The sequence below is a fragment of the Oncorhynchus tshawytscha genome, linkage group LG31 (assembly GCF_018296145.1).
Source record: "Oncorhynchus tshawytscha isolate Ot180627B linkage group LG31, Otsh_v2.0, whole genome shotgun sequence".
Lineage (NCBI taxonomy): Eukaryota > Metazoa > Chordata > Actinopteri > Salmoniformes > Salmonidae > Oncorhynchus > Oncorhynchus tshawytscha.
In genome coordinates this window covers 10,840,057-10,850,860 of record NC_056459.1, presented here as the reverse complement: position 1 = coordinate 10,850,860, position 10,804 = coordinate 10,840,057, and the positions used below count along the sequence as shown (strand labels likewise).

At 43.6% G+C, this 10,804-nt stretch overlaps 2 protein-coding genes across 3 annotated transcripts in view; both read right to left on the bottom strand.

Annotated features, from left to right (window-relative positions):
- Positions 1-330, bottom strand: part of LOC112229721 (leukotriene B4 receptor 1-like) — an 876-nt gene extending 546 nt beyond the window's left edge. Inside the window, exon 1 of the mRNA XM_024395708.2 lies at positions 1-330. This exon is cut by the window's left edge and continues 546 nt beyond it. Within this exon, the coding sequence (XP_024251476.1) occupies positions 1-330 (330 nt within the window).
- A 498-nt stretch (positions 331-828) lies between these two features.
- Positions 829-10,625, bottom strand: msto1 (misato mitochondrial distribution and morphology regulator 1). Of its 2 annotated transcripts, none has more exons than XM_024395707.2 (14): positions 10,555-10,625; positions 9,398-9,527; positions 8,989-9,058; positions 8,827-8,902; positions 7,637-7,694; positions 5,867-6,017; positions 5,243-5,357; positions 4,887-5,021; positions 4,318-4,470; positions 3,913-4,044; positions 3,086-3,270; positions 2,810-2,914; positions 2,463-2,575; positions 829-1,867 (listed from the first exon to the last, which is right to left on the bottom strand). In XM_024395707.2, the coding sequence occupies exons 2-14, from the start codon at positions 9,408-9,410 to the stop codon at positions 1,608-1,610; spliced, it is 1,566 nt and encodes a 521-aa protein (XP_024251475.1). In that variant the 5' UTR covers positions 9,411-9,527; positions 10,555-10,625; the 3' UTR covers positions 829-1,607. The 2 variants fall into 2 exon arrangements, with proteins under 2 accessions (XP_024251475.1, XP_024251474.1); XM_024395706.1 differs by lacking the exon at positions 10,555-10,625 and adding an exon at positions 10,334-10,548.
- Between the last annotated feature and the right edge of the window lie 179 nt (positions 10,626-10,804).

Below are 10,804 nucleotides of genomic sequence, written 5' to 3'. Positions count from 1 at the left end.
TAGAGTAACCGTTAGCACGTTAGCATACAGGCTGAGGTAGAGCAGGAAGGTGGCTAACTTGCATGCAGCACGGCCCAGAGTCCAGCCTTGCCGGTGAGTATAGATCCACACGGGCACCGTGGCCAGGCACAGGATGTCGGAGGAAGCCAGGTTCAGCATGAGGCACAGGGTGAAGTTGGGGCGTCGGGACGTGCGGTGCAGGATGACCACCAGGACACCTATGTTACCAGGGAGGCCCAGCGCACAGCACAACCCCAGGACGGTGCTCGAAATCAGGCGGCCCGAATCCGGGGAGGTGGAGTCCAAGCTAGAGTTGCTGGAGGAGTTCATGTTCACAATGGTCCGTGAAAGAATAAGAGATCTAAGCTGTCTGGAAGAAGACAGACTTCAGACATCTAATTCTCTGTTTCTGAAAACCTCAAGTTTGTTATCTTCTTTTGACTTCGTGTCATAGAATGATAGGGGAAATTGTCGGTTAACAGCCTCTGGTCAGCTTCCCGCTTAATGAGCTATGGGTGTGTTGGCATAATTCTGTATTTGTCAAAGGCTACAGCCAACCTGATTCTCACAAATAGACACACTAAGAAGATAGTTTCAAGCTGTAGGCAAAGCATCTACCATATATGTGCCTAGGGGCCAGCCATGCAACTTTTGTATATTTTATCATTTTTCAAATGATTTGAACTTTTGACAGAAATGGATGCGTAATGTAATCCATCTCCTTGTTGCAAGGGCTTGATAAAGATAACAGCTCTTTCTTAGCATTCCGCTAATTTTTTGGCCATAGCTTCAATGTTGCCATCTAGTGGCAAGGACAGAAAAACGATATAAAAGATTACTGCACCTTTAATTTCCTCCCTGCCACAGATTCTAGCAGAAATCTACCATGACCTATGTTATCTTAATTTGGGAAACTATTGACAGTAACTGGACAGTTGTATAAAGCACATTTGCAGATACACATATATACAGTACTTGCATTCTCTCGTTTCTTTAACTCACATCGTAGTTCTTGTGTTTAAAAAAAAAGTATTCTATATTATTATCATCACTGCATTGTTGTCAAATAGCTCGCAAGGTTAGAATTAGACAGTACTGTTTTACACCTTTTGTGTCCTGTGCATGTGGCAAATTAACTTCACTAGCTGCTCCAACATATCACCAACCAACATTCTCCCTTCATTGACCTTTCCTTCTATCCTCTTATTTTGTCTCTCCTTGATTTAATGACTGAGTTTCACAGTCCAAATATCTTTTGTCAGTTAAAACCTCAATCTTTTACCATAACCGTTCTCTGTCGCCATCTCAGTAGTAAATGAGAACTTGTTCTCAACTGGCCCACCTGGTTAAATAAATGGTAAAAAAGAAAAATAAACAGCATTCTTTCCAACCAGAATTCACAATCCTTATCAAGTCTCACTGTGTCTTTATGAATGCGATCAGATCCACAGAGAAGAATATACAATGTGGATGGGTGGGTCTGTCAATACTAGTCAATGTCAATTGAGACCCATCTATTCAGATGGTATGGAGTGCGCAAAAATCATTCTGGACTAACAATGCGGGAAACAGAAAATGACTCTTGCGGTTCAGCAGTTGTCAGTCAATCAATCATCGTCGTCCTCTTCCGAGGAGGAGCACATCATGCCTCCGCTATCGTTGCGGTAACAGCGGGCCAGGAGGTGGAGTTGCTCCAGGGACTCCTGGAAGTCAGTCAGCTCAGGCCCCTGGGAGAGGAAGCTGGGGGCGATGCGGCGGGGGTCCAGGGTGCTGGCACCGCGGTGCAGCTCCGACAGCCACGGGCCCAGGGCCGGGGAAGACTGCAGGGAGGTGAGCACGGGGAGGGAGGAGACCGCACAGGACCGCTCTGTGGAAGAGAGGATAGGAAGAGGGAGATAAGGTGAGAGGTATAGACCTGACAATAATGAGAGACTGTTGGATACAAGCATAGTGAGGCATGAAAATAGAATAGACTTATTTAGGGATTCTGAGGCAGGGATCTAAAGTGACAGGGAGTGAGCGAGGAAGGGTAGAATATGCATATACAATCACTTGTGTAGCCAGATGAAATGGCTTTTACTATTACTATTTATTAATACTGCACAATTTAAAAACACTTGCCCCCTAATCCCCCCCCTTCCCAGATACAAAAAAAATCATGCCTTCCTATATTATACTTCTTCAAAAATGATATATTCTACTGAGTCATTTACTTTATGTTCGTATTCTTATATTTTATTATTGTTGTTGCATTGCCGAGAAGGAACGTGCAAGCAAGCATTTCATTGGATGGTGTATACCATGTGTATCCTGATCATATGACTAATAAAACTTGATAACAGAAACAGACTGAGTCAGAGAGAGACAAACAGACAAACTTTGAAAATAACTTGAAAGAAGAAAGCGCAGTTAGATAAATGGACCAGAAATGTCAGAGAAACATTAGGATTAGATTTACTCACTTTTGGGGGGAGGGGCTTGACTCTGCAGAAAGCCCTGTGGACCCAAGGATTGGCTGAATATCTGTGGGAAGGGCGGGGTCAGCTTACTGGGGCTGGATACAAGCTGGACCGAACTGCACAGGGAGAATGAGGAAATGGTCAATTGTGATTTTCATGATTTAAACAGCAGGATTGGTTTGGTGTGGTCTATCAAACTACTACAGTCGTGTGTGTGTTTGTTGAATCCGTCCATGTGTATGTGGCCATGTCTCGAAGCCTGCCTATGTGAGTGTGTGCCATTGTCAGTGCATGAGTGTAAGTGTGTGTGAGAAAATGGGTGCTATTGTGTATGCAGGAATGACACTCACAAAGGCGTAGCGGGGTAGTGAGCATTGATGTAGGAGGCTAGCACCTCTTCCCCACAGTCAAGGCTATGCAGCTGGGTGGGCGGCTGCATCCCTGGTCTCAGCTGGCTGCAGATGGGGCCGCAACGTTACAGCAATGCACATTAACACCAGAGCAACGTTTAAAATCGGCCAAATTGGCATCCAAAAATACAGATTTCCGATTGTTATGAAAACTTGAAATCGGCAATTCCGATTAATCGGTCAACCTCTAAACATAACAGCCATGTTTTGTCTCACCTGACCAGACTCTGCCCCTCTAAACCCTTGAGGGTCACTGATTGGCCGAAGCAGTGGCCATCGCCCAGCTCGGGGCAAGCCGATAGGGGTTTCCACGGCAACACATCCACGCAGTCACCTAGGGCGTCGGGGAGAGAGCACCCCTGCATCATCGGAAAGGGGAGGGCTCCGTACGCAGCCACCACCTGAGGAAAAACACATGTTCATTAAATCAAATCAAACTTTATGTCACATGCGCCGAATACAGCAAGTGTAGACCTTACCGTGAAATGCTTACTTACAAGCCCTTAACCAACAGTGCAGTTCAAGAAGAGTTAAGAAAATACTTACCAAATAGACTATAGTAATAAAAAAATAAAAAATTGGGCGGGCCGTCATCAGGCACCAACCAAACAGAAGAAAACAGACTGAAACAGGGAGGAACTACACAGACTTGGCCAACAAGAAATGTTTTCAAATGGGTTTTTTTGTTTGTTGTGTGACCACTAATCAATATGACCCTGGTCTCTCACACACTGTAAATCTGTTAAATGTATAGTAGGCTGTGGGGAAGACATAATGATTATCTTGTGCCCTGGACATTCCCTTCTAAATGTTATTTGAGGGTGATAACTGAAGCCAACCAGAGCTGCAGTCTAGCTTGAGCTGTTATTTTAGTCATTCCTGTCTAAACCTTTCAGACCTTTCACAGGTTATTTATTTAACCAGGTTAGTCTCATTGGAAAGGAAAGAAAAATCGGACATAAGAGATAGCAGTAGGGTTAGCAATGTAAATAGCTTGATTTAATGGAGCGGTAATGGATTCAAAGAAAGCACCCAGCTCTCACCTTTCTCCCGGACACTGCCAGTGCGTCTGCAAACTCCCACATGGGGGTGCTGTTGTGCCTCAGCCTGTAAGGGACAGTAAGGGAGTCCAGGGCCAGAGCCAGCACAGAGCTGGAGTGGTACCACAGTGAGGGCTGGAGGAGACCGAAAAGACAGAGTGATTGGAATAGACAGAGAAACACACACACATTCATTTCTGGGGTTGTAGGACATCTTAGGGTTGGCATGCTAAAAACAACTGTTATAGCATCCTCTCAAGCAATGGTGGGGGAGAGCAATTTCAGTCATTTACACTACAGCTCAATTTAGTCTATATATTTTCAGCGAAATAATTAATAAATGACTACCAAAATGTGGGAATAGACAGATGATAGATGGGAAAAGAGGGTGGCGTCTGTCTGACTCACGTCGTAGTTGAGGTGGGGGAAGGAGGGGGGTTGGGCGGGCCGTCTGCCCAGCCCGCCCTTCAGGGTCAAAGGGCAGAAGAACGAGCTGTTATTGGCCATGTGGACCATGCCTAAGGAGTAGTTCAACAGGTGGTAGAGCTCCTTCATCGGGGTCTGAGGAAAGCAACAGAAGAACAATGTCATAGGACTTTATTCACAGCACAATAGCTGTGCATGAAACACAATTACTATGAGATACGGACAAAACCAGTCATTAAATCAGTAGCAAATTGTGAAATAAAAACAAAATCACAGATCTCAGCTGAACTCTGAAATACATTTCTATCTGCAATTTTACAGCGAATAAAACCCATGGCAATGAATTACATGGCAAGAACACCTGGGTCATGCTCATTAGGCACCAAACGGAAGAAAACTGACAAACAGGGAGGGACTATCTGGACTTGGCCAATAAGAAATGCTAATTGTCCATTGAGTGCCCTAATGAACATGACACTGTTGAATAAAACAGTGCTTACTGATGAACTGCCTGAAAACACACTGCCAAAAACCTCCCTCTTGTCACTCACTGTGTCTGGGTGACTAACAGGTGCGAGCCCCCAGGTAAGGATGCCCCGTCCCCCATAGGAGTCCTGCAGCATCTCGGTGACCTTTGAACCCAGGCCAGAGAAGCCATCAGCCAGGTCACAGAGCACCTGGAACCCCTGGGAGGGAGGGAGGGGGATGGCAGAAGGAAGAGCAGGAGAAAGAGAAAGGAGAGATGACAAACAGATTAACTCAGCCATTCGAGGAGTGATTGTACAGAATGGGGCCTTTAGAATGAACAAAGTATGTTTGGATGGATATATGGATATTTTTGATATTCGAGACATGTAGTTTTCCAGGAGCAGGGTTTGTGATAACCCCTATTGGAGAGTCACGTTACCTGTAGGTAGTCACATTCCTCTATGAAGAAGTGTAGTCTGTCCTCCAGATCCTCCAGCACTGAGCCCTGAAGCAGAGCCTCCCCCTGGCCAAACGTTTCCAGGCGGTGGGCCTCCCTGTAGAACACAAATGCCAAAACAAAGTCATTTTCCTGAGAAATCCAAGATAGTTCTGCTGTAGCGTGTGGGAAACGCACTCCGTGTGAAATAATTGGGAGTCGACCTAGCCACATAATAGGACGGTAATGTACTGTAGTGTGTGACCTTAATCATTTTTCAGGTTCATATCTGTTCAACAACTCATCAACCAAACTTTGGAACTGGTAGGGACAGCTCAGGGCCTCATGCCCTCTTTTCAGTTTCCAGTTCAGGTTTTTGGTTGGTCAAGGGTCCATCATAGTTAACCTTTTCTTGTCATCTTCAACTTGACTTTTATTAAAACAAACTATTTGGTTTAAAATATGTAAAGAATAAAAAAAGACAGTAAAATAAAGAGGGGGTTGGGGTTGGATATAGGATACGAACCCGGGGTAAAGATTTCATTTTTTGGGTTGGGAATGAGATACGGAGAACTGCATCTTTGGCTGTTACTATTTGACTGCATGTGCCTATGGTGATGCTCTCACCCGTCATGGTTGTACTCGTGGATGACAGAGATTGTGCGGGGGTGCAGGTGGATCCTCAAGAAGTCCGACCATACCCTCACACTGCCCTCCAGTCGATAGCCCTTCTGAGCGCGCTCCAAGCGGCTGTTCACCGTCTCCATGGCTAAAGTCCCTACTCGGGAAACACGGATCGATGAAAAGGAAATGTGTGTGAGTGACCGAGAGCGGCTTGTTTCTCGGTCTGATCCTCTTTTAGCCCATTTCTGGTCATACAGGTTCACACACACACAATAGTTTGCTAACTTATAAATCATGTTAAATATTGATTAAATGTCATCTTGGAAAATATACTTTAAAACTTCTTATGGCTGGGGGCAGTATTGAGTAGCTTGGATGAATAAGGTGCCCAGAGGTGCCCAGAGTAAACTGCTTGCTCCTCAGTCGCAGTTGCTAATATATGCATACTATTAGTAGTATTGGATAGAAAACACTCTGAAGTTTCTAAAACGGTTTGAATGATGTATGTGAGTATAACAGAACTCATATGGCAGGCAAAAACCTGAGAAAAAATCCAACCCGGAAGTGGTAAATCTGAGGTTGGTCGATTTTCAACTCAGCCCTTAACGAAGACACAGTGGGATATCGGTCATGTTGCACTTCCTAAGGCTTCCACTAGATGTCAACCGTCTTTAGAAACTTGTTTGAGGCTTCTACTGTGAAGTGGGGCCGAATGAGAGGGGAATAAGTCAGATGTCTGCCAGCAGCCATGAGCTCAGTCACATGAGAGGTAGCGCCCGTTCCTTTGCTTTTCTGAAGACAAAAGAATTCTCTGTTTGGAACATTATTGAAGTTATATGTTAAAAACATGCTAAAGATTGATTCCATACATCGTTTGACATGTTTCTATGGACTGTAACGGAACTTTTTGACATTTCGTCTGCAACTAGTGAACACGCTTCGTGAATTTGGATTTGTTTACCAAACGCGCTAACAAAAGTAGCTATTTGGACATAAATGATGGACATTATCGAACAAAGCAAAATTTATTGTGGAACTGGGATTCCTGGGAGTGCATTCTGATGAAGATCATCAAAGATAAGTGAATATTTGTAATGTTATTTCTGACTTCTGTTGACTCCAACATGGCGGATATATGCATTTGTTATCTGAGCTCCGTACTCAGATTGCATGGTTTGCTTTTTCCGTAAATCTTTTTTTAAATCTGACACAGCGGTTGCATTAAGGAGAAGTATATTTTTAATTCCATGCATAACACTTGTATTTTCATCAACATTTATAATGAGTATTTCTGTAAATTGATGTGGCGCTCTGCAAAATCACCAGATGTTTTTGGAACTACTGAACATAACGTGCCAATGTATACTGAGATTTCTTTATCGAACAAAACATACATGTATTGTGTAACATGAAGTCCTATGAGTGTCATCTGATGAAGATCAAAGGTTAGTGATTAATTCTCTCTCCATTTCTGATTTTTGTGACTACACTCTTTGGCTAGAAAAATGGCTGTGTGTGTTTTTGTGACTTGGCTCTGACCTAACATAATCGTTTGTGGTGCTTTCGCTGTGAAGCCTATTTGAAATTGGACACTGTGGTGGGATTAACAACAAGATTATCTTTAAAATGGTATAAAATATTTGTATGTTGGAGGAATTTTAATTATGAGATTTCTGTTGTTTTGAATTTGGCGCCATGCACTTTCACTGGCTGTTGTCATATCGATCCCGTTAACAGGATTTCAGCCCTAAGAAGTTAAAAAGAAGACCTTACCTGAACAGTGAGGCACTGGAGTTGGGTCAAAATCAACCTCAGCCAATATCTCCCCCTTCTGAACATAAAAACAACTGTCATAACCAGACACTTGAATGAGAGCCTTTTCGAACACGACTTATGCCTGGTCCAAGAACAACTCCAATTTCCTTGCCCTGGGCCCAAACCCTTCGGTGAATGAATAACTGCAAGTATTGGGCAGGTGTAAGTAATATGGTGACAGCTCTACCTAGCCTTTCAACAGGCTTCAGCGAGTTTCGGCAATATTGCTTACACCTATCTGGTTCCTTCAGACATGCAATCGGGCTAATGCCGGGTGTACACTACACAACTTTCAAAATCCTAACGTCGTTGAGCCTCTCACATTAAATTACCGTATTTCCTGTATGTTTTTGTCTTGCCAACGTAGTGGTGCGCACGCTCAATGATCTGGCACAGATGGGTTGTCACACACTACAAGATTCTTCACTTGGTCATGAAGATTCTCCATACCACCATACTGTCTTGCGAAAAAACAATGATGTGATTAGATTGTGTAGCTAGAACGAGCTGTGGCTCAAAGCAGCCTCAAACGTTTTCAGTCAGATATTCACGCTTGCCATAAAGAGTTGACATTTCTAGACAACATGTTGAATTGAAAAACATTGCTTGTGAACTTCAGAGCTGTAACGATTTGGCACATTTGCTTTGGTTAAAGCCAAGTACAAAGGCATACTAGTAGTACTCATTGCTCCTACGCGACTCTACACATTCTGGGTGATGCAAAATAACATTGCCATCTCACTGGCGAGCTCTCATTGGCTATTGCTGCTCACCGTTCTCAAAACTTGACGTTGCACATCTTACATTACAAGAGCATTCCAGATTTTGTGCTGATAAAAATCAAACTTTTGAAAATATCACAACGTCTGGGACTGCTCACAGACGGGACTGGTAGCATCTCTGACACGCTCACGTTAAATGAGCGTCGGTGATGGCCGTGCACTCCAAATAGGCAACATGGGGATTTTGTCTCCGTTCTCAAAAACTTGTATGGGACAGCCAAATCGGGGCCAAAAATCGATTAGTGTACACCCGGCTTAAAGGGTTAAAGGCTAGAAGTTGTTTTTGGACTATCCTATTTAAAAAGCCTTCATTCTTTGGGTTTAAAGGGAGAGAAGTAATATACATGGTGTTTGTGTCATACTCACGTCTAGCTTGTCCAGGTCTAGGAGGAAGGAGTTCTTTGTTGGCAGGCTCTCTTTGTGCACCATTACATTGCCCTCCCTGCAAAGAGAAGTAATTTACGTCATACACATAAACAAGGTTTGGGAGAAACACACAGACAGACAAATGCACGCACACACACTTACCATGTGATAGCAGTGGGATCCTTCCCAGTCTCATAGAGGCTCCCCTCCTGTCTCAGTGTCTGAAGGCTACCTATATAATGGCAATGGACACAGAGGATGGTGATTCAGTATTTAAATATAGCCAACCTGGTTGTTCAATCTATATCTACCCCTGTAGCCACAGTAGCTATCCTTACTCCAATGACATGCATTGTCCATTTGTCACCGTCAAACCTAAAGATGTACACTGTAATTGTGGCAAACTCTGTAAAACCTTCAACATGTCATGTTTACTCAATCTGTGACCTCTAAGTGACATTCAGCAAAACATCTGTGTGAAATTTCAAGGAAGCGGTTAAGTGCTTCAGAACATTTCAGCAACGTGTTGCCCTTATGAATGACGCACTGCGGGTTACCATGGGTTGGTTACCTTTGAGGTCCATAGCGATCAGGCGAGGGGTGTAGGTAATATGACCCCCAAAGGTTTGCCCCTCTCTGAAGAGAACATCATTCTGGAGCTCGCCTGGGGGTGCATCTGGGTCATAGGTCAGCGAGGCATCCTGATGCAATACAAACAGAAGGACAGGGAGGGAAAGAGAAGAAAATGTATCTTAATAGTGGCATAAGATGCAGTCAAGATGTACATACATAGCAAATATTTTAAGGCAAATTATATGTTATGTATACTGTGTCAACTCATACAAAGACAAATGGTAATTCAATGTGTCACCTTCCATGCTGCAAATGGAGGTGCTCTGAGCACCAATTGACAATGTTTATGAAGACAGACAGACCACACTAAAACAAAAGGTCCCTACACCATAAATAAACCATCTCTGCCTACACCCTCACAGCAAAGACATAGTTAGCAGGCTAGCTATCTCTAACTTTAAAGCATGTATTTTTTCTGAGTTTCATAATTGACTCCTGTGTTTTTTCCTCGTTGTTACCTAGCTAGCTACAATACATGGATTATTTTATCTAGTTACTTTTGCCCTAGCGGTATAACGTTAGCTGGCTGTGCAATTTCTGTCGATGGTTGTTGCAGTAAAATGAGGACCACACCCTAGCCTCACTCCCTTTTGCTGCACCTCTCACCCTCTGTGCACCAAAACACCACTCTTCACCGCATTGTTAGCCTGGCTATTTCAGTTTGAATGTACGATAACTAGGGTCATGCTAGCTAACTACAGTAACAGTAGCTAGTTATGTCAGAATAGTAGTGGCTAGCTAACCAACTAACTTAACCACGTACTGCACCAGTTCTTAACTAAAATAGTAGCTAGATAGCTAGCTTGCCCACTACAACTTTTAGAACACATGCATATGTTATATGCAGAAACCGCTAACTTTAGCGCGTATCAACCTGTAAATTCCACCAATGTGTGCCAACGAAGTTTGAATAGTGCCCGAGTTGAAGAGTGACGATTTCTCTACACAGGCTACCCATCGTGACGTCTATAAATTAATACAAAAAATATCACAAATGCATAAATCTGTTAATTTCAGAATATTCTTTTAGAATAAATAATATGACTCTCCATCATGGCAGGAAAACATGACAACAGAGTTATGGATCACTCTAACCGTGTGTGCATCGTTCAGAGGGAGCCCACCCTCGATGGAGGCCTTGGCGTCTACTATTGGTTAATAAGAAATACACGAACGAATATGATTGGCTCTTTAAAACGTTTTTCAAAAAGTAGATAGGGTTCGGTTTCACTGCGCCGAGGAGGCACACGCGCAGCGCACAGCGCTCTGATAGGAGCGCGGTGAGAAAGCAGCCTCTTTATTGGCCTGTTGATGTTAGACAAAGACCCGGTACAGTAGACTATCT

What these genes read in the sequence shown, in the direction of transcription:
- msto1 (XM_024395706.1), bottom strand. Translation starts at nt 10,417, where the DNA reads ATGGGTAGCCTGTGTAGAGAAATCGTCACTCTTCAACTCGGGCACTAT. An exon ending in GATCGCTATGGACCTCAAAG is followed by an intron (nt 9,059 to 9,397) that starts GTAACCAACCCA and finishes GCCATTATATAG; the next exon opens with GTAGCCTTCAGACACTGAGA. An exon ending in TCCCCCACCTCAACTACGAC is followed by an intron (nt 4,045 to 4,317) that starts GTGAGTCAGACA and finishes GGTCTCCTCCAG; the next exon opens with CCCTCACTGTGGTACCACTC.